General features: G+C 37.9%; 1 protein-coding gene across 1 annotated transcript in view; it reads right to left on the bottom strand.

Moving 5' to 3' along the window:
* LOC136668015 (teneurin-2-like) overlaps positions 1-24,389 on the bottom strand; it is a 181,294-nt gene that overhangs the window by 100,551 nt on the left and 56,354 nt on the right. Inside the window, exon 2 of the mRNA XM_066645261.1 lies at positions 21,757-22,031. Within this exon, the coding sequence (XP_066501358.1) occupies positions 21,757-21,985 (229 nt within the window). The 5' untranslated portion in view covers positions 21,986-22,031. The remainder of the gene's footprint in view (positions 1-21,756; positions 22,032-24,389) is intronic.

The raw sequence follows: 24,389 nt of genomic DNA on the forward strand, positions 1-24,389 counted from the left end.
AAGGCAATTAAAATAAGAATCTGTACTTTTTTAATACAATAAAAGCTTTTACTTTTCTTTTTTTCAAATTAAAAAAACTGTAACCATTTTTTTAATAAAAACAATAACATTTCCTAGTTTCAGCATAAGAAATATTGTCTTTGTGTAAATAATTTGCAGATCATCAGCGATTCCCTCACAATTTCCCAACTTTTCAGGAAATGGAATTTATACAGACACATCTAGCACTTGCAACTTTTTACATAATAAATTTCAGACTATTGTATTCCTGTTTTTTTTTTTTTTGTATTCATGTTTTTTGTGCAATATGTATGCTGCTATGACACAGCAATTTCCTTCGCAATCAAAATCTTAATATTGTCCTCATTTGGAAACAAACACTATCCATACACTGGTCACATTGGCATGTTAAGTGTAAACAAAGCCCAATAGTGTGTATCTACTTTACAGAACCTGTGAGTTATGAGAGAAACTCTTTCAAAAATGTTATAGAACAGACAACTACAAAAAAAATGCTGAACTATTCATTCTTTGAGGAAACAATGGCAATTCTTCCTTAGCACCTTCTTCCTTTTTTGTCTTGCCTTTCTTTTCTTTAAGGCTGAACAAAACCAGCATGGCTAGTGTTGAATCTAAAAAGCTTCCAGTAGGCTGAAGGAATGCGTACTGTTAATACGTGCTTCATCGATGCTGGAGGATTTGGCGTCCTGAAATAGGTCTCTGCTGAACGGAGGAGAGCAGACTGGTAGTCTTTTTTCGCTATGATGAAAGCTTCTGATTTCTGCCGTGCACTAGGGGACAGAGCTTTAATGAAAGCTCATAACTCTGATAAAACGGAATAAGTTTATCTCATTTTCTCTCTTCCCCTTGAAAACCCCTGGCTCTCTTGCACGGCTGCACATTTCCACGCCTCTGTCTGGAGTCTGTTCTCACTGTGGAAGCTTGTGCAGACTCCCAGGAAGATCTGCACTTATTTCCTGCTAAAAAGCACTAGACATTTTCTTTAGCAGGGCTATATTACTTCATAAATGTCAAATCGCCAGATTTCAATAAACCCCTGACCTTTTCAAATTCCAACCTGGTCTAGGCACTCCTCGAGCATTATTGTCTCTCTTGCACTTCTTATTTTATTATTATTTTATTCTCTTTGTTTCTGTGTAGCCAAGCAGCAGCGCTGGCCATGCGCGGTGATCAATACAATCATGCTACAGAGAGAGAACGCAGTCAGCATGCCCTGAATCATGTCAATGCGCTTGACTGAGTAGCTGGGGAAAATGGCTCCTGCTAGTGGAACTGTTCTTCCTCCATTTTCAGCTTCAACCATGGGCCATTTGGGTCATTTCGCTTTCCTTTTGGCTTGGACTCATTTTCAAACAGCTGTTTTTCAGGATGGACTCTCTGCCCTGCCGCCCCCCTGGTATTTCTCTCAATTTATGATTTCTCCAGTACTCTCTTCTCTGTAATAGTGATCCTAATACTAGGAGGATAGCAGAAAGCCACACATTTTGTGAGGTCTTGGGTGACCCTCTCATGTTCTGCTTTCTTTACTGTGACAACTGTTAAAGCAGCTATCTAGAAATCCATGACACTCTTGGCAGAACAGGCCTTTCACTGGTAGAATGTGACAATGGCATCAACAACATGACGAGAGAAGGAGTAACAGTATTACTGACAAAATTCTGTAAGTCTTGGCACAAGTGCAAAGCCTGATTAGGTGGATAAGTATTAGCCATCCAGAGGGTAGGCATGTAAAAAGGAGGGCATTTCATGTGTAATATAAGAACACTGTGTGAATGCTTTCAGATTATGTGAGTCATTTCTTCAAAAGGGGAAGGAAAAAAAAACCTTTCACTGGTGTAAGGATAATCGTTCTATCGGCAGGGGTTTATTTTGTTCCTGTTATAAAGCGCTACTTCTTTTCAAAGGGGGGGAAAAAAGGCCCATATTCATCGGCAGGCTAATTTTCAAGGCTTATGAACCCCCTGGAAGCTTGCATTAGAGTCCATTAGGGTCTGGAGGGGGTGAGAAATCAAGGTTCACTCGACTGCATTACCGTTTGTCTTCAGTGCAATAATGAGACAGCTTCTTAAAGAACAAGAGAGCTCAGGTGTGGGCTCAGGCCAAGACTCTAATAAGGCTGCCACAAGTGCAGCAGAGAAAAGCACTGGACTACAAAGCCAGAATGCCAAAGCTCCTCGCTTCTCTGTGAAGAGTGTAAAGAGAAAAAAAGGACTCTTAGAATTCAGCTTTTCTTCAACACAAAGTGCCAAAGTTAAGCGTTTCACTCCTTACTCTGAGCAGTAAAACTAGAGAAAAAAATACTCTACAGGTGGAACAAAAACTAGAAGGTTAAAATACTGTTGGGAAAGGTGTGTAGTGACTGTGACAGAGCCCAAATCCCCCAAAGTGTTTTAGCAGTTTCGCAGTTTCAAATGTCACTGCTTATCTTAAAGGAATTCTGTCTCTGAAACCAATTCACATCAGTGCACACAGAGTCTCATTTATAAACTCAGGAAAAGTCTAAAGCCGATGCCATAACACACAATGATTAGTGTAACGAGGCATATTCGCTAGCATTGTCAGAGACAAAGGATTTCTACGCATACACACACGAATCCGCCCCAAGATTAAACCACAGAATCTGCGTCTAGGTATGAGTCTCCACACATGTATGCAACCCACATGCATGAGAGACAGGTTGATCCAATGAAGTGACTGGATAGGGGTTTTACAGTCCTCGGGCCTACAGAGAAAAAGAATGTTTTTAATGATATCTTCAGACCATTTAAATTACTGATTGCTATCAGAAAGTGAAAACGTATTTAAAGAAATATAACCAAAGTGATTTGTTTTTGAAAAGAAGTCCCCTACTCCAGCTTATGCATAAGAACGTTTACCCACTCTAGACATAAGCATATGCCAAATATACTGCATAAACATTTACAGTAAATTGAACACATTACCAGTATGCCGTATTAACATAGCACACATTTGTACGTTTGCCTGGAGTATCTTATTCTGTATATAAGAATGCACTGCACTGAGACACCATTGCACCATATCAAACTGAATACAGTATTAGTTCATGAATGAACAGATTAATGAATTGACAGATGAACAAGTGAACAAATGAATTAATTAAAAAAGGGAAATACTTAAAGGAATACAAGATCCTTTTCCTTTAAAATCCTACAGAGCAATCCATAGCCACGTATTCTAACTAGCTGTGAAAGTAATTACCATATTACACAATAAGTTTGTTATTGCCAGAGACAATGGAGACTTCTGTGATCATGATTATCTCCAGAATATGCACAAAATAAAAACACCTTCTATGGTTGCTGAAACTTGGCCTAGTACACCAGTAGCCATGGCCTGTTTAACAACATACATATGCATATGTACATTGTAAGCAGCGCATATCTGATGAGCCATTGTTATTTTGTGTACAGGCAAGAAAGTTATATTAAAAAAAAATCTACTTGTCAATCTCTTAGATCATAATTTAATGGAAAACTAAAACATTATTGGTAACAGAGAACATAAAATATATTAAAGCAGCTTCAACACTAGTAATTTGTGGATTCTTTAAACTATTTCTCAGAACTTAATGTCAAAACCTGACATATCTTTGAACTTGATCTGGCAGGATACAGCTCCAACTAAGCCCTGAAGTCACTTCAAAGAAGGCATCAGCAGTCAGTTATGACCTTTACAAGTGGTTTGGGCTTCTTTTAGCCACACACAAAGTCAGGACAAGACCTTCCAAGATATTCACCTCTTGTGGTTGGAGACACTCAAAAACATGACATGACCTCTAAAGCCAGGAGATGTGAGCTGAGGAGAGAAAATCCACTCCACCATGTTTTGGGGCTGGAACTTTTCTCAATCTGCACCTCCACAGATAACGATATCAGTGCCACACACTAAGCAATGAGGGATAAACAGTCAGTGAGGGAAGAGAATGGAAAGTATAATATGAATTAAGGTAGAAGGACCTTACAGGATATGTTTTAAGGAGCAATAAATAAACTTCAATATCCAGGATATGGCACTGATCATAATGCAGGTTATACGCTATGTTCCGGACCTTGGCTTGAGAAAATTCTCTAACTGGACCTTAATAAATATGAATTAATTACCCCTGGTTTAAAACATGTGCAATACAGAATCTGACACCTCTAGGCCTCTAGGTGTCAGTATACAGATTCATAATATCCTCTTTTTTAAACGTAAAAAAATGTCTGGGGGGAATTTCACAAACGTCTGGAATTTTGTTTTTCTAGAACTTACATAGAACTTCGAGAAGCGTTTTGTTCACAAACTAGTCCCGCTCTCCCCTACTCCGATTGGTTCGCTTGAGTGAGAAGGGGGCGTGGTGAAGTAGCCTGAAATGTTCGGACTGAACGGTCTGAGTGTAGACCTACCGTTATTGGTCGATAACCTTATCTGTAAACATTTAATTGATCAGTCCGCATGTCAGTAGTCGTCCAGACTGATTGGTGAAATTGCCTGAATACTCTTTACAATAAAGTAGTTTTTAATCCCAGAGAAAAAGAGGTTGTCTGTGTAGAGTACCACTAGGTCCTCTTGAAATTGGAGCATGTTGGGAGTCGCTGCCATAAGTGCAACATGCCTCCTGAGAGGACATTTCATGGCTGCCTGGCTTCAACAGATGCTAGGATATCTTCAACTGCAGTGGCTGTCAAACTGTGCTGCAGCCTTGATCGTGTCATATGATCTTTTGAGTACTTCAAGAAATAGCTCATACAAACATCTTAATGTCTTGTTAACTGTGGCTAATAGTGAAGGGAAGCTAGCAGCCAACAGCATGTATGATGCTAAATGCTAGGAGTGGTTCAAATAGCATTTTACCCCCCATCAACCATCAGCGTTAAGGATAGAAAAGGGACCCATAGCTCGGCTTTGATGACATACATTAAACAATTAAAATAATTACAGCAAAACAAATCAAAGTTTTTCTCTGTGTGGAACATATTTTGCATTTTAATGTTGACTTGAGGTGATCTGATATTTCAAACTTTTTTAAATCCCATTTTATCTTTATTTTATGATGAATTATATAACCATAAAAACAGACAGGGACCAATAAAACAAACAAAGCATACAAGCCCTTTTGCTTTTCTATATTGTGTGTACAAAAGTTTTTATACACTACCCACAAATTTATCTGAAATAACATGAAACAAACAAAAGTAACTGGCATCCACTATTTATTCCATATTTTATATAGAATATTTAATTGCTTTTTCATTTTGATTAATCAAATAATTACAAATAATTATACAAATAACTGCAAAGAAAAAATTGGTACTTTAACCTATATTTGTTGCACAACCTTTAGAGGCAATCTCAGCAAACGAGCAATTTCTGTAGCTCTCAGTCAGACTTCTGCACCTGTCAACAGATAGTTTGGCCCATTTTTTCTGAGAAAACGGCTCCAGCTGTCCAGGTTTAAAGGGGGTCCAGGCTGCATGTTTCAGCTCTTTCCATAGATGTTTGACAGTATTCATATCAGGGCTCATAGATGGCCAATTCAGTCTCTTTTTCATTCCAAAATGATTCGTTAGTCTTGAGGTTTCACTGTGCCCTGCACAGTATCAGTCACCCCTTGCCAGAGACAGCACAGCAACCCATGGTTTATTTTTTATGTTTTATGGCTTTATGTTTTTCTTTCAAGGTCTTCATGTTTTTCTTTCTTAGGTCTTCTTCCACAGAGTCCAGTGCTGCTCAAAAGTGACGGATGGTGCAATCAAACACTGGTGTACCTTGACCATGGAGTTCAGCTTCAGAAGGTTTCCTTGGCTCTTGTCTAACATTTGTGCTATACTTCTGTTCAATCTGAGTGTGAGTTTTCTTTTGCAGCTGCATCCAAGGAAGTTGGAGAAGAAACAGTTAAAGAAACAGCAAACGATATGTTTATAGAATATGCAATTTATTATCCTTTCTAATGCCTTATTTATTTATTTATTTATTTTTAATCTATGCTGCTATACAAGAGAACCGACAAAAGAGAAATGCGATTATATTCTTGGAAATTCAAACAGTATTTAACTTTTAAGCAAGAAAAAGATAGAGAAACATTGTACAATTCTACCTCTGTTTGTCAGCTACTACCTTGCTTCAGCATCCAAAGATTACTCTTCCAAAGAAGCATCTTGAAGTTGTTGTTTTTTTTTTTGGTGTGGCTAAAGTGGTCTGCAGCTTATGGTTCACTGAATTATTTCACTTCTGATATAACCAATTTATTCCAAAGATTCATGTAATAAACTGAGGTCCTTGACACTAAAGAAGTGAAAAATAAGGTCTTGTAAACACTGGGTGTACACACTTTAAATAAAATAGCATTTTATAGGTTGGCCTATCGATCCACCATAAACTCTGCTGTAATTGTATTCAAGTGTTTCTCCTCAAATGGTGAAGAATTTCTGAGACTCTTTTTTCATCTTTGTTTACGCCCAGAAGTTCTGCGTCATTTAAAGTGGAATGAAGTGTTTGTGGAAGCAAACGGCCATTTTTCGTCTATGGCTGAAGTTTTCTGAACTTTTCTGTATGTTTTTTATTCACTGCTGGAATTACCAAAAATACTAGTTGTAGTTTTGTAGCACTTTTGGTCTGTTTACTCTGCACAAGTGCTAACAATGTGTGTAGTAGTAACAGTAAATTCTACAGAAAAACAGATTATTTAATTTTGATCTAATATTTTCCACTTTTAACAGCTTTCTGAAGATTTATCAATCTGTTGAAGGAATACTGGGTCTTTTTTTTATATATATATTTTATTTACCCGATAAATCACTGAATAGCTTTGTTGTTTATAGTCTTTACTGCTTTACACAAAATGTTGTATATTGAAAGGAAAGGAAAACTAATACATTCAGCTAGTCACTACAGTAGAAGAACATAAAATATTCTTCTTAAGCAAGCATGGTGTGATTGCTGCATTCATGCTTTTTTAAAATGCATTTTTTTTTCCAAAAACTACAAAGTTTTCAGAATTCTTTGCTTAAATGTCATATTTGGGCCTGTATTTTGTGTTCTGTAGTTTTCTAAAAATGCAATAAAAACTGAAATCTGTAAATTGCCAATTCGTGTGAAAAAGACAAGAGGATATTTTCAATGTTGTATATGATTAACTTAATTATGTTTGTTAAATATTCCTTCGGGTGCTCCGGTTTCCTCCCACAGTCCAAAAAACACACGTTGCAGGTGGATTGGCGACTCGAAAGTGTCCGTAGGTGTGAGTGTGTGAGTGAATGGGTGTGTGTCTGTGTTGCCCTGTGAAGGACTGGCGTCCCCTCCAGGGTGTATTCCCGCCTTGCGCCCGATGATTCCAGGTAGGCTCTGGACCCCCCGCGACCCTAAATTGGATAAGCGGTTACAGATAATGGATGGATGTTTGTTAAATATTAACAAATATACAAATTGATGACTGCAACACCCTCTTAAAAATATATTTTTAAATACCTTTTCCTTTAATTACACTTTTAAATAATCTGGGTGAAGATACTAACTCTTGCAGTTTTGCAAGTGGAAATATTTGCTGAATACAAGACTTCAGCAAAACATTCGTTTATCAGAGAAAATAAAAACTTTTTTCTTTGTAACTTTATCAGCTAAATACAAGATTAAGAATTAAAAAAAAATAAATAAAAATTTTAGTTATAATGGTATTTTGAAAAAATCTCCCAACTTTTCTGAAAATGGGGTTTGTACATATTCATTCTGTTTACACACTTCCAACTGCATTTCATACCCTTGTACTTAGCAATGACAAATGTTTCCATCTATCACAATGGCTGCTTATTTTTGTTTGTTTTAACAACATTAGCTACTAAAAGCTTAGGGGTTTGATCTCCTCTCCCCTGGTTAAATTCCTGGTCTCTAGAAACATATTAACACCTGTCTGCAAATCAGCATTTGAGATAAATAGAGTTAGTCAATTTAATTTAAATAAACTAAAATGAACACAGACGATGCACGGACGAAGCATACAATTTCACCAGTACTTTGGGACTGTGCAGTAATAGTGAAGGAGACGATATATTTTTAAATCAATCCCAGCTGATCTGTTAATTAATTACACACAGCTAGTGCTATTTTATTATGCGTATTTTCTTAAATGTTTTCTGCCATAATTTAGCATGCAGTGCCACAGCCCACAAGGCTAATTGCATGCAGATGGATAAGATTTGTTTTGGTGAGTAGGCCAAAGTGGCATTATTTCCTTTATGAAATGAGAAAAGCTATTTTCAAGCCTAGCGCAGCACTGTTTAGTTCAACTTGCCTATGTGACTAATCTCATGGCCCAGTTGGCTGGCTGACACACAGCTTACATAAACAGAGCGGAGAGAAACTTATCTAATAAGAACATGGCCAACTGCACTCCAGGGCACCTCTAGCCACGGATGGTGTACAGCACAAATGGGGCTTGAACTCAGGCCCCAGTGGTAAAATTCACATCTGTATCTCAGGATTAGTGTCCCAGCTGGATGAGTTAGTGTGCTGCTGAAACAGGAATCACTGATTAAAAAAAAGAATCTAATATTTTGAATGCACGTTGCAATAAACCTGTTTAATAAAAGGATACACAATGTTTAGAGCTATAATATAACCACAGCCTTAATACAGCTTAATAAGCACCTTGAACCCTTTGAGACATGGACTCCACAAGACTTCCAGTGAAGATGTTCTGTGGTATCTGACACCAAGATGTTAGCAGAAGACTTTTATATCAGAACAATTAACTCCCCCACCATTCCCCCCAACAGTTCTGTGCAACAGCCTCTTCTGTGGCATTAGACCAGGCAGACTGGCCTTTAGTGTCCATGACCTAAATGTCAGTTTATCAGTAGTCCTTCTTTGGATCACTCCTAGTGTTACTATTCACTGAATATTTTGCTTTGGCCATTATTATTAATCAGTTATTAACACAATCCTTGGGGAATAATGCTCTCATAAGCTCTCAGCCAAATATAAAAATTTAGATTTTTATCATTTAAATCTTTACTGCCACTCTTCATTTTCACTGGTTCAGAAGAGAGTGCTGGACACACCCACATCTCCAACCGGATTCAACAGCGTCTGGTTATGAGTAAAGACAAAAATATCTGTGTTGAAGATCCAAGTGCATGAACAAAATGGTTCAAGCACATGGGATACATTAGCTGACTAATAGGGAAATAAGACTCTGTCCCAAACCAGCCTTCAGAAGATTGCTTCAATCATTTTGCAATCAATTAACTCACTATACACCTTGCCTTGTGGTCCAGATCATTTTTACGTTGCTGGAAGCTTGCTATGCAGATAAATTAATCTTAAGCATCATCATTGTCTCTGCTCCTACAGATCCTTGTAGAGTGGCATCATTTGCATTTCTGGTGGTGTGCTGTATTCAGTATTGCTTTTCCTGTTAACGGTGAGGGCTTTGCTACAAATTAAGCACCCTAGATATTTTTTTCTTGAATGAATTTGAAATCCTTTGTATTTTTTTCTTGAAAGATGTGACACTTATTGTGGACTTTCCTTCACTTCCATCGTTTTTGCAAACTAGACCTTACTGAAGCCAGAGATGCAGCTGTGATTTATGCATATAGTGTATATGTAATGATAAAAATGGATAATGTTCTCAGTAAACCTTAAACATGTTGCAATCAGCAACACTCTCTGCATAAGCAGACTCAGTATTTTCTTCCCATTTCTAATGTCCTATTGTATTCAGCTCTGAATTAATGGTGTAACATTATAATATTAAGCCATACAGAGATTCCTATTAAGGAGCTTTAATCATATTTATAATCAGATTAATACTATTATATTTTTTTATAATTTGCTGGACACAACGTATCACGATGTAAGCATCATATAAAATATTTCATATATTGCCCTTTGTTAGAGGATGTTAGAAAGTAATGTAATGTAACAAGTTGCTTTTTAAAGTAGCATTCTCCATTGTGGCCCACAGTGTAGCACTAATTTTAGTCTCCCAACACAGCTACACAGTCAACCAGGCTGCACAATACTCCTCACTTTGTTAATATAGGAGCTGGAAAGGGTGGTAAATAGAGCCTGTGCTCAGTTGCTGTAACATAATTCAATTTTGAACATTGTCACTGCTTTTATAACATGTCACCATCTTTGAACACTGTGCACCCAAAGAAAATATCACTGAATATTCACTTACATACAAACAGAATGTCAGGTTTCAGAACAATACTTTGTTTTAGAGCAACTCACTTTCTGTTAATGACTACTGTTATAAATATATAAAATGTGCATGCAGCGTTTATTTAATCTACTATGCTGTACATTCATTTAATCATTCATTATCAAGTCATGATATAAAATATATTCTCAATATTTTTGACAGTAATACAATGAAGGGCCATGACATATTCCCATCAAACACTGCAGCAACTGACAGTAATCCATGTTTCCTTTGAAAATACACTGGTTGGTTTCTCTCCAAGTGAGAATATATTCGATTATGGAAAAAGCCTTGTAAATTCTGTAGAAGTGGCATGAAATATTTAAAGCATCTAAAACATGCTGCACTTAATCAAAGAAAAACCTTGAAAAGGGTCTCCAGAGAGGGAAGAGCTGTACGCCTGCCATAGCCTCTGTTGTTGGTTATGAGTTTGGCTTTGTATTTCAAGGTTATATATATGAGACCAGGTAAGTTAAGTCAGGTTAGGTTAGATTTGAAGAAATGAGAAGAGAATCAACAAGAAGGGAAGGGGAAAAACAAGAGATGAGCGAGATGAGGAAATAAATAAAACAGAAAGAAAAGCGAGACAAGGAAAGAGGAGCAGTGAGAAAAAGAGTGGAATAAAAGAGTCAAGACTTCAGAAAAGAAAATCAGGAGTAGAGAAAAGACAAATAACCAAAAGGAACTGAAAAGGAGAACATGCTGGAAAAGAACATGAGAAGAGTCAAGAAGAAAGAAAAATACATTAAAAAGAATTGAAGAGAATAAGAATCAAGAAAGAAAAAGAGAAGAAAGAGTAAGAAAATAAAAGGGTGATTAAAATAGAGAAGATCAAGGAAGAGTGATAAAGAGGGGTTGAGAGAAAGAGATTAAAGAAGTGGGAATGGGAAGCCTGTATGTTAACAGAGCTCAGGTCCCAATCTGGAGGCGCTCTATGCTTTGTGTAGCCATTTATGAAATTACCCATATGCCACTGCACCAAGCAAAAACAGTAGAGAGTACACCACTGGGTGCAATCTGAGCACAGTCCACAAGTCAAGGTCAATTTCTGCATGAATGAAAGAATCACCGGGGCCCCGCTGCTATATATCAACAGAATATGGCCGCAGTAAACAAGTGGGCTTTTCAGGATGTTTGGCCACTGCATAATCTCCTGTTCCTCACCGTGGAGCTGCTCATTTCTCCAAGTCAGGCTTATTCGCATTCCACTTGAAGCATGGTGAAAGATACCAGCAGTAAAACCTCATCAATATTACAACCCCAACACCACTTCTTCCGAGCAAAGGCCAAATGTCCACCCTCCTCTGTGAAAGGGAACAATCTTGTGCAGGAGGCCTGATACTCGTGCATTGGCGGGAGTAGGCGGGAAGGAGTGTCATTAAATGTGTAATTTGATTTTCATTGGGAGTTAAAGAGTGCAAGCGTCAGTATATTACAGCAGCCTGTCTCCCTGTGTCGGCTTTGATAGTCACAAGTTGTAATATGAAAGAAAATCCTATGGCGGGGCTTGTTAAATTAGCTACTCTTACTCCAACAAATCGACGCGTGGAAGTGATGCAGTCACAATGGTATTGATCTGGACTGGCAAGTCCACACAGGACTCAAATGAGCATTCATACCGTAGTGGATTTTCATAAAGCAAACCCAACTGCTTTATGGAACTGCTGCTAATATAAAGGAAAAGAGCAGAGCTCATATGGATCTACATTACAACAAAGTCAATATAATATTTGCAGCCCTCAATAAAGGTCTTATTTCTACTGCCACACCATTTGTTTCTCTCTCTCACTCACTCTGTCTCCTTTCCATTATCTCATCCACCACCCACGCCCAAAAACACTTCACAGACCTGGCTCATCAAGCAGGGTTTTTTGGGCCTAGTTTTATCGAAACCTGGATTCCACTGGGTCATATTTTACCAGGATTCCTCACCATGGTTTCACCCTTACCACTGTTCCATTGACAAAGTGTTGATGCTATAGTGATAGAGTATCTGCTGGTTCCTGAAACAAGCGAACATTTTCAGAACAGAACCTCATTTCAAAGACTTGATAGCCTATGTATCTGGTTCTGGGTGTTCCATAATTTGGAAACTGAAGCCAGGGGACATTGTATAAACCACATTGGGGAACAGATTGTCTTGTACTTCTCGGGGGGACCATACAGAGCGTGCTTACTATATTTGTTCATTCCATGGATGATACACACACACCTGGGTGACCACAGGGTCCCAGCCACAGGTTTGTAGGTTTCACAACAGCAAGATTACGGGGCCAGAACAGCATCCTTATTTTGCTGGACACAAACCAATATTTGAGATGAAAAAGCGTAAAAGCTTTCAAAATATTGGCCCCAGCACAAGTACAACTTGTGATGTAACTCAATAAGAAACTGCCATCCAAAAAAGGGAGACATGTCTTTTGATTAATTACATTCAAAAGAAATAAAAAAAGAATTACTTTTCAGTGAATATATCAGTAAATAAGATCAGAGGTAACAATGAGGGGAACAATCTCAAATCAAAAACATAGAGGATTCACATTAACACTAAGTAGAAGTTGATGTTTTCAAATTATTCTACATGTTGCATGTAATACATGCATGTAATTACTCCATCATAAATGTTGTTTCATTGTCAAAGAAAATGAGGAACAATCCTAGTTTACACAATGTAACTACAACTTTGTTTTGTGAAGCTAACACGAGTCTAGTTCCCTGAATTTATACGACTTTCTCCTACAAAGCTCCTCAGCTCTGGAACAATCTTCCAGCTAGTGTTCGGGACACAGACTGTCAATATTTTTAAGTCTAGGCTCAAAACCCACTTGTTCAGTTTAGTTTTTGACAACTAAATTTTTCTAGTTTAATGTTGTCATTTCAGGAACTCATGGACATGGGGAATCATGGTAAACTCAGATGATGTGCTCTGCGATGCTGTGCTGACAACCTCTTCTTTTAGGATGGTGGAGTGGAGGGATGACATTGTCTGAGGATGCTGTAATATCTGTGTTCCTTCTGGCTTCCCTCCTTCCAGTCAGTCAGTTACAGTCAGATCTGCTGGAGTCACTACACTAATGAAAATATTCACATGCGCTTTTCTATTGCACTCAACCAAACTAATTGCCTCTCTCTACTCTTTGAGAAAATGGCGGCCAACTGATGGAAGATTTTTTGCTGGATTCTTCTGTGGACCACACCAGACCAGCTGCTCACCTCTGTCTACCGCTGTCAGCTTCACACCACTCATCATTACTCACCATCATCAATTACACTGAAGTAGAAATGAACTTGAGTGCATCAGATTGAAAGGATCAGTCAGAATGTTGCTAATTTGTTATTGTGGCCCGATTGTTGTCACTATTATTATTATTAATATTATTATTACACTGTAGCATAACAACACTTAACACCTATCCTTGAGGGAGTTATTCCTTGCCACAGTCGTCTTCAGCTTGCATGCTCTGTTCTGACACTAATTATGTAAAGCTGCTTTGTGACAATGTCAGTTGTAAAAAGCGCTATATAGATACATTTTTATTTATTTGACTTGATTTGTCTGGAACTATCCAATTGAACCTCTCTCTCCTTCCCTCCCTCAGTCACATTTAGCAAGCTGAACAATGTCCACAAGGGGATGCTAACTTTTCAGTTTCATGGCGGACATGGACCTGCCTCCCATATTTTTTTACTTTTATTTTAAACACTTGTAGTGCTGTGATGTTCAGTACAAGCAGGAGAACCAAAATAGACTCACGTGACTTCTATTAACAGCTAACCACACTAAGCACATAGACAAACATTTTGGCTGCAAAAAATAAAACCATAACCAAAGCATTAGCTGAGCCTCATTCAAACACTGTAGTGGGGAAATAAACAGCTCTAGGAGACACTGGATTGCTATTTGCTCAGAATGTGTAAAACGTGCTCCTGACAGAAAAACAAAAGTTAAACCCATATCTCTGGTGCTGCACACAGGAGCAATCTTATCCAACATAGTTTTAATACGCTGGTGTTTTCTAGCATTTATGCCACTGGTGTTAATGAGCGAACTGATGACTGTGCCATATTCACAGGCAAATTACTGAACCTATTGTATTTATTCAATGCTTTACTGTAAAACGTGCTAGCTATAATGTGTGCTTATAACAAGCTGTATATACTGCTCCATACATTTCTAATACATTTCAAATTTGGCATAACAGACCTGCTCTAATAGCATTAAAAAAACAGGAATACATTTTTTTTTCATTCATAAACAATCAAATTAATAAATAAATAAAACTTTTGAGAAAATCTCTGCCTGGTTAAATTAACATTTAAATGGACATGTCCTTGGTGTTCTGTAAACTTGCCCAAAGTAGGCAGAGTAGATAAAGCCTGTAAAAATGTACATACACTTGTATAATAAGAAGCTCTAACTGTAATTATTGGTATTAATTCTAATATTGTTGCCATAATATAATTACATTTCCAAATAACCTCTTAATAATTTGGGCCATGTAGTCCTACGGTTTCCTCCACCTGCCTTCCCCTGAACCCAGCCCTAGACTCGGAGCTGAATGTTCTGCTATGTTTGGCTGGCTTTACTAAGGCCTTGGGTATGGGAAGGTAAGTGCATGACAGCAGATGTTGTGGAGCCACAAAGTGCCTGAAGGGTGGAAGAGGGAGTGCTTGGACTGCGTGAGAAACACTATGCTCTACTTTCACTCGCGGACATTATGAGTGTTCATAGACCTCCTCACCTCCCTCACCATATGGCCTGCACTGCTGCAGGAGCCCTGCAGAGCCTGGCATCCCCCTCAGTACCCTGCACACTTCCCTTACACACTTTCCTTTCCTCCCCCAGGTATGTGAGAGGCCTTTTAGGAAATTAAAGTAAGGCGAGCAGCCTTGCTGTGAGATATGAAGCTCCCAGTTTGGGGTTGGTACAAGTTTGTTTGCATGTACGAATACATGGGTGATATACAACCCCCCCACCCCCACAACTTTTCACCACATGAGAATGTTCACCCAGTTTCTTAAGTAGCTGAACATTCTGGCTTCATAAAACCTACCTGCAACTAATTTAATTTATCGGCATTTCTTTATTTTCCAGATTATGATATGAAATAATATGAAACCATTAGTAATAAAAACAAAATATGAAATCATTGAGGAACAAATTATGGAAAAAATAAGAAAAAAACACTATTAGAGCCTTTTACCTCTTTCTCAATATGGAATTCTTTGAGGCCTAGACTTCTTTAATGACAGACAATATTGTACGCCAAATGGTTCAAACTCTTGAACAGTAGTTAACTGATCAGTTTTGGGGCAGCACGGTGGTGCAGCAGGTAGTGTCACAGTCACACAGCTCCAGGGACCTGGAGGTTGAGGGTGACCGTCTGTGAGGAGTTTGGTGTGTTCTCCCTGTGTTCGCGTGGGTTTCCTCCGGGTGCTCCGGTTTCCTCCCACAGTCCAAAAACACGTTGGGAAGTGGATTGGCGACTCAAGTGTCCATAGGTTTGAGTGTGCGAGTGAATGTGTGTGTGTGTGTGTGTGTGTGTGTGTGTGTGTGTCACCGTGTGAAGGACTAGTGCCTTGTGCCCAATGATTCAGAGTAGGCTTCAGACCTGCCACAACCCTGCATTGGATAAGCAGTTACAGACAATGAATGAATGATCAGTTTTGCAGTATCCAAAATTTCAGTGTACACCTTGGTATTGATCACTGAGGTAATGATTGCAAACCTCCCTGGTCCTGTATTTGATGTGCAACTCCATATCATAAAATAAGCAGGGAAATCTGAGTGCAAAGGCCAGGCTAGAAGCCTCTCTAACTGGAACATCCTTTATGAGACAGGCCCTGGACTTAATATTTAACTGCCTTGTGTAAGACCTTAGCTGTGATAAGAATGCACTAAAATAATCATTAAAATACACAAAAGGAATAAATCCTTTTGTGTGATTTTTTTAAAGAGAACAGAATGCTACAAACCAAAATACTCTGGAAGAATGGAATACATTGATTTTAATAAACTGATACTGGTCTATATGGAAACTATAGTGATGTTATATTAATTTATAAAATACCAGTCAGCACAAAGCAGGTGAGGACTGGTAGCTAGTTACCAATACAAACCAAATTCTGGCCTAAAAAGCTGAGTTCCTCACTTACAAGGGGAACAAACTCAGTGCCCGAGGGTTCAGCCTCTGTCTCTCATTCCCTTGCATCTCAGATTCCTTCTCTGTCTTTCTATTTGTATCTGCGCCCCCCTTCACTCCAACCACTCCAGAGAGGATTCAGTCATGTGGAGGAGAGTGAGGGCCACCACTGTACAGAGCTATAGCTGCTCTATTTTTACAGCAGGATGCAGTGGGAGAGGAGGGAGGACAAGGTCGCCCCTTGCTTTAGGGAGATGGAGATTTTCTGTAATGAGATGTGGGCCCCGCTAGTGGGGCATGTTTCATCTGAGGCTACTGCAGAAGTCCAGACTTTTCCACTATGTTTGATCAGGGCCCATGTCTATGGAAATTGTGAGACCACAAATCAACCCTATGAACAGCAGTAGGCCTCTGCAGGACATTTCAAAATCAAAACCTGACAAAGAAAGCCGCAGGTTGTAGTTTCAATTCTACAACATCGCTCCTGGACTCACTGGGAGAAAGCCAAAGCCAAACTCATGGTTGAAAATAGGTTTCTGACAGTAACCAAATGCTACACAGAGACACGGGCCCACACATCTCTTTTAACTCTGCCTCCCAAGACGAAGTAGGAATAAATAACATGAATCAAACCACACATCACGGTTGAAGGTTTCAGTGCCAATAAATCACTAATATCAGTGTGGATAAAAGCCAATGTGAATATGACAAAACTGGCTTAGGTTTAAAGCCTGTTTCAAATGACAAGCTCTCAGCAGGATGTACTGTTTCCCTTGCTTTCCTTTTGTACAGCTTTTTCATTAAATGCATGAACAGGCGACGATATTGTACCCATATCAATCCCATGACAGAAGACTGTTTAAACCTCTGAAAATGACCAGTTCTCACTTTGCTGGACTAAAAACTCCCCTGTTTAATGACTGTGCATGGGGTTTTAAACACTGAAAAAAAAAGCTAAATCACAATTACAAACACAGCTCAACAAGTGACTCATTTCAGTTTGATGAGTTCCCATCAACACGAGGTGTCCAAATACCTTCACAGAACATACAGGTGAACTCTGTATATTCACAAATAATAGGCAACAACCTACTGTGCTGCTGAATATTTATCACCCCCCTTAACACATACATCAACAGAAAGGGAGCACCACTGTCAAGATACTATTCATGTGGTGAACCATTCTTAATACAGCAGTATTACTGATATAGCACATTGTGTGTACAACAGGGATAGAGGTATCAGACACAAGCACTGTTGCATTTTATAAACACTGAACAATCTCTGGCCTATTACACATGCATGATGGGTATGCGTTCAGAAAGCAAATCTCTTGGCACTCCATGCTATTTTCAGTGGCTAAACTATTCCTAACACAGCAATAACCATGAAGTGTTTAAAAACTCTAACCACACTGATGAGCTGATCTGCACGTATTAGCTCTAACACACGCTAACGTACCACTGCCATGCGTTTCCAAGAAAGTGTGTAAAGATTCACAAAGTACCTCATTTAATTTATGTCTCAATGCATCTCAGTTCAATACTTCTGTCAGTACAGCCATCAAAAAAGAGTGAAAATATGTATTTTGTTAATATGGTCATTTTCACTCTATTACAGCATCCAGGATTTAAAAAGTACAGCTTATTAAACAAAGCTTAGCCCTTTAGTGTCCCAACCTAACACACTTGTTGTTCATTTATTAAAAACTCAGTCATTTCAGAGCAAATCTGTTCTTAATGATCTATTTGCCGACTGTCATTTTCAGATTAAGGCCATTGAAAGGTCATTGAAAACGGATTTTTGAAAACACTCTTGTCACTGATCTCGTGTGGTCGAAGGTAATGTCACACTCAGTGCCTGTCTCAAACAGCTCCTCAATCCCCATAAGTCATTAAACTACAATATACATGCTGCTAGCACTAGATTCCAGATTCCCACATGTGAATATGTATAAATGATGCTGTATTAAAAATATATAATGCACTATTAAGATCTAGATTCAGTAATTTCATGATTTGCATAGTACACTACACAGGGAGCCAATGATTTGAGATTCAACCACTGTGTTTCTCCCGTGCACCGTGGTGTTTTAAGGTCTCTCTTTAAGAGGTACTATAACATGAGAATGCAGCCATATTCATATTCGTCTGGACTGGGATATTTTCAAAAATTGAAAAAAAAAATTCCATTTGGAGGGGCCTATTTAACACACTAGCCACATGTTAACAAGTAATATAACAGGATATGTTACACATTAAAACAAAGTATTTTGTTTTAAATACATTGTTAAATCCCTATTCACTCCCTGTATAAAGTTCCCAAATTCCCACAAATTCATATCCTCAAAAGTCAAAGCACTGTATCAGTGCATTTTTGATGAGGTCTCTAAACAAACTGTATGCCGTGAGTTTCAAAAGGCAGTGATTTATGACAGGTATCCAAGGCCAACACGGCCTCCCATAAGCACAGCCTGTTGTAAAGAGCTCTAAAGTTGAAACCCTGCACTGTATAACAGTAAATGTCTGATGAGTCATCTCTCACCCCTTCACCCTCCCTAATCCAGTCACACCACCTTTATCATAAAAGCAAAATATTTCCTTCATCCCTCAAAAGAGTAGAGCATATTGTGGGCACAGTTTCAGACTTTTATAAACTTATTCTGAGCTGAAGGATCTACAGCTTAACTAGATACTGCATTAACAATTAAGAGTTTGTTATTTTGTAAATTGGCTCATGCTGTCACATGTTTATACTTCCAAACATCAACGAAATAGTTGAAAAAGACATGAATGCTCATTATCAGCAATCTAATCAACCAGGCACTGGTAGAATGCTGATTAATGCAATAGTTAATTCTGTCCAAATACAGAGCAACATCAAAAAGCACACATTAAAATACTAAGTGTTGAATGTTATGCAATCAGTTGATTTATTTAATTTAAAAAAAAAATAGATTTAAAAAAGCACCATCCTGCCTCTTTTCTTACTAAGATTTTGAACCAGCAAAGTGATTTTTTCCACCAAGTAATTTTACACCATCAATCTGACTTCATTCCATTTCAGAGTGAGGAATAATGACCAAACCTTTTGTTCAATACAATGTTGTATGATTACAGTACAAAGTCAATGGCATATAACTGAATAACAGTGATTGACGGACAATGGTTTTATATTTATTTATTTATTTCCTTCTCCCAGATATAAATAGACCTTTATAAAGGCCTTTATTGGATTGGAAGTAACTGTAAAAGCTGTGGAGAAACTGCACAGAAAAGAGAAAAGTGAACGGAAAAACTAATTCGTGTTCTTCCTGAAAGTTTACAGAGTTGTTTTATACTGGGCTGATTGAGGAAATCAGCTGCATTATCATTGATTAGAACCATCTGGTTTAACAAAGTTGAGCATGCATCTCCATTTTCATTAGCTACTCTGCTTTGCATTTTCTCATCTCTGTCTCTTGCACATTTTCCTGATATAGACCACATTTACGCATGTTCCTCCAATAATACTTGCAACAAAAGTTATCGAAAATAGATTGGCTTTCCCAGTAGCTACAAATGAAAACATTGGCATGCCTGGAAAACATGGCAATTGGATTCATAATCAAGCATTAACGGATTACATACGGATAATATTTAATCACAGTGGCATTTGTTTTAGTCTTCAATTAGACAGAGTGAAGGCAAAAGTTAGGAACTTCATGCACCAGCATTCTCTTAGCAGATCTGAAGTGCGGTGTACCTACTGAAATAGATGACCGGGACATAGAAAAGCTTAAAGGGCTTAAATCAGAGAAAACTTAAAGTTTCAATATAAACATTGTTAAAATGTCAAACTGCACCATTCATTCTTTGATTTGTACAACGCACAGTTGAGATTATTGACTACATACAGCTAAGCTTAAGAATTTCAAACTCAAATTTTCAAACATTTTATGTCGCTATCCTTTTACTTTGGCAAGTCAATAAGGGCATGTACTTTGCTCACATTAGCAGTAATTTTAAAGACTGATTATACACCAGTTTTTCAATGGGTCAAAGTCTTACATACATCAAGATGACAGTGTCTAAGTAGATTGAGTATTTTCAGAGCAATTCAGATTAATGTAATGACTTTTAGTATTTTCATAAGGAGGGTTTTGGTGGGGTTTTTTTTTTAACTGTACCAAGACCTCAGGAAAAACGTGGACCTCCACAAGTCTGTTTTTTTTCTTCCATAGCAGAGGAAAATGTAAGGCTTTGAATCCAAATGACACCATAAAACTGTAAAACCTGTTGGAGGCAGCACCTACTGCGGAGACTCTTTTCTAGGAAACATACTGGTGAGCTTCAGAAATGCTGGAAGCAGCATGAGGACAATGCTCCTAAGCATTCTGACAAAATGACTTAACGACAACAAAGTCAATGTACAGGAGTAGCCATAAAATACTCCTGACCTGAATTCTGGGGGATATATGGGCCACACTGGAAACATATGTTTGAGACTAGACCAAGAGACTTATCTGCTTACAACACAGTTTATGAAGACCATTGGAAATTTGATTTATGAAATAAAGCCTGTGCTACTCTTCAGAAAAGAAATGGAAGGTAATTACATACACTGATTTAACTAATGTAGGAAAGATATGGGAAATCAAAAAATGTAATGCAATAACTCAATAAATTTAAAAAGAATTTCTAGTATTTTAAACTCAAATAAATGAAAACAAGGATTAATGCATTAAAATTAAAATTCATGACATAAATATCATCATCTAAAATGATATTTTCCCTTTTATTAAATTGTTGTTTGTTTATATTTTTCTTTTTGCTAATTTTCATTTACGATTTTGAAAATGCCTGTCCACAGGCTACTAATTTTGAAAAAACTAATGTAAATTTGATAAAAGAGGTTATCTCTGAGGTCTCACCCATTTGCAGGTAAATCTCATTCATCATTACCTCATAAGCATTTTGTGTAATAGCTTTCTATGAAGAGAGAAATTTTACAGTCATTAAACGCTTTGGATGTCTTAACCATTGTGTTCAAGTGTGACTTGGGATGTTTCAAACAACCCTGACTGACGTATAATGTATGAGTGAAAAATCAGTGGAATTTCCTTGCTAATACTAATGGGTAGAAAAGTTGGAAAAATGGTATGTAGACACAAGCATAAACTATTTTTAGAGACAAAAACATTTTGCTTTATAAGTGCTGAATGAACCCGTTTATGCTTCGATGCGTGTCCCCAATATGGGTCAGCCATGGTTTAGCTAGATTTTATACAGAATTTCTGATTAATCCAAGCCACTAGGTAGAAAGTAAGATGGTATGTTCCATAACGTGAAGTAGAAGAAAATGGAGGAAATTATCAGGTAGAAAGTTGAGTGCATGGAGTTTCACCTTGCCTGACGTACTCCTCTGTCTCATGATGAACAAGCTCAGCCACACAGCCTCCATAGCGGAGACGTCCTGGGTCCTGCTCGTAGGCTCTGAGGGTTTCGCTGGTATTGTAGGATTTCTGCGTGTCTACGTGACACTCGTCAGTGTCCATCGAGGACGTGGCATAATGCAGCTCCTTTCTGCACCTGCCCCGAGTCAGAGAGCGGTGACGTCTGTCCTTCATGTCCATCACGGCAGGGAGTCAGGCCGCTCAGTGACACGGTTATGCTGAACACCTGGAACATGAATGGTGCAAGAAAAATACATGAGATCAGGGGACTCAAAACACTGGTTCGAAATAAAATTTGTAATCCTAATTAAAAGATGTATGTTGTTCCTGGCATCGTATGACAATTAAATCAAAAGAGGCCAGCTCTGTTATCTCTGTAATGCATCAGAAACCACAGAAGTAGGTTAATTTCTGATTATTTATCAAAGCAACGGTGCACAGAAGCTTTACAATGTATTGTGTAAACGTGTTTGCTGAATTAGCCAAAGTTTCAGTAAAGCTGCTCCTACTGTTAAGCAATGAACTGTTTGCCCAACTTTATAAACAGTAGTATCTCTATAGTGCATGAGGCACCAGAAGCAAGATTATTTCAGCTTACTTATCATTTAAGTATTTAGTTTACACAAATTTAATACTGTAAATAAGCCCTATTTTGCTTTGTATTCTAATCTATTAGCATCACTGTCCTCCTTGCCCTGCTGTAAAATTAGAGAAGCACACTTTTGGAATTTTAATGCGTCTTAAGTACAATTTCTCCAACCCAAAATTTCAAAACATGTCTTGGCTAATCAACTATATCTGGGCTAATGCTGAAATCATAAATATGCAGTACCACAGCATTCCCAAGTAGCTCCCTTGTCATGAATGCAGCAGTGCACACAGTGAATTATCAGGTGCAGACGAAGCTTTGCAGCTATGCGTAATGCAAATTGATGGGAGTCATTACACAATAAAAACATCCTCTAAACATCATCATCCAAACACAAACAGAACCTGCTGACTGAAGATCAAGCCCAGACCGAGACACAGCAGCAGGAGGGAGGAGAGAGGAGACGCACTCATTTTATTATCTCCCACAGAGAGAGAGAGAGAGAAAGAGAGAGAGAGATATCCGCCCTCTCTAACACCCTCCTACTCTGCATCTGTGGCTTTATGTTGAGTCATCACCAGTGATGCTCATCAGAAAAAAAGATATCTGTCTTTGGCTGAATGTGCCCTGCACAAAGACACACACACACCTTTCAAACTAAACCTCACTGACCTGGAACATTATATGGCCACTGCAATATATAAATGCATTAAATTACATATTGTTATAAAACCTGAATATAAAGACTTTAATGCATGACACTGCATATATCTATCCGTGTATGTGTTATATTCTAGAACTTCTAGGCAATTTATTCCATTTTAAATTTACAATGGTATTTGTTACACAAACATGTTTCTTCTGTTTAAATGATACACACAAGAATAACTTGCATAATTGAAGGAGTAACAAGACTGCACAAAAGCTCAAAATATTGCTTTTGAAAATAAGTTTTCTGTCTCTATTGAAATCCCTGGACTTTAGAAACCATTAAGTATTATATTTTTCATCATTTTACAACTCATACAAACCTTCAGGACATTTAAGATGTTTGGGAAATGCTAAGAATCGTCAGCAACTTGTAGGTAACACTCCTGATATTATTCAGTTATTATTTAGTTAAAGCTAATATTTCAGCCGACATCTGAGTTTGTGAGACATCTGTTGCAGTTTTAATTTAATTATTTACGATAAAAAATATAATCAATAATGAGAGGACTAGTCTCATACAGACTGGAGAACAGGGCACTGGTATAGGCCCCTATGTTTCACAGAGCTGAAAATAGCTTTGCATTGCTTTAAGTGTTTGCTTAGAACACAGATGTCTGGGTTTAGTCAAACACTCAATCAGCAGTATTCAGCTGCTAAAGAGACGATCTATTATTCGCGCTTGATATTTACCAGCACCAAACAAAGGCTAATCAATGTGAAACCAAGGCAGTGAAAGGCAGCACTGTAATTGCAGAGAGAACACATATCACGCTCTGCCCAGTCAATACTCTCAATGAGGACTCAGACATGTTTACATAGGGGAAGGGCACTTTAGTGATGTTCATTGATTTGCAATTGATATTTACATAAATAAATGCTATAGTTGCATACGGAACATGCTAACGAAGCAAAGTCATTTATGCTACACAACAATAAGCAAACAACAGATTCACCCACACCATATGGAATATAGTACATGTCAAAAGATTGCAAATATTGGGTTGACCATGCTGTCAGTGATAATAAAAAACGAACTAAAGACAATGGCTTACAATCTTGTACAAACAATAAATACATAAATAGACAGAATTAAAGATATTATGAGCTGAGAAGTAAATAAATATATTTGTATTGTGCAGTGGTGATGACTGGTACAGTGAAGCACAATAATCTTTGTCTAACTAACAACCATTTATAATCGTGACTAGGAATGAAAAGAATGGTTATGACCAGTGACCTTATACATGATATTAGTATTCAATTTCTATAGAATGTGAAATCAAA

Source organism: Hoplias malabaricus, chromosome 15 (assembly GCF_029633855.1).
Source record: "Hoplias malabaricus isolate fHopMal1 chromosome 15, fHopMal1.hap1, whole genome shotgun sequence".
In the NCBI taxonomy this organism is placed as follows: domain Eukaryota; kingdom Metazoa; phylum Chordata; class Actinopteri; order Characiformes; family Erythrinidae; genus Hoplias; species Hoplias malabaricus.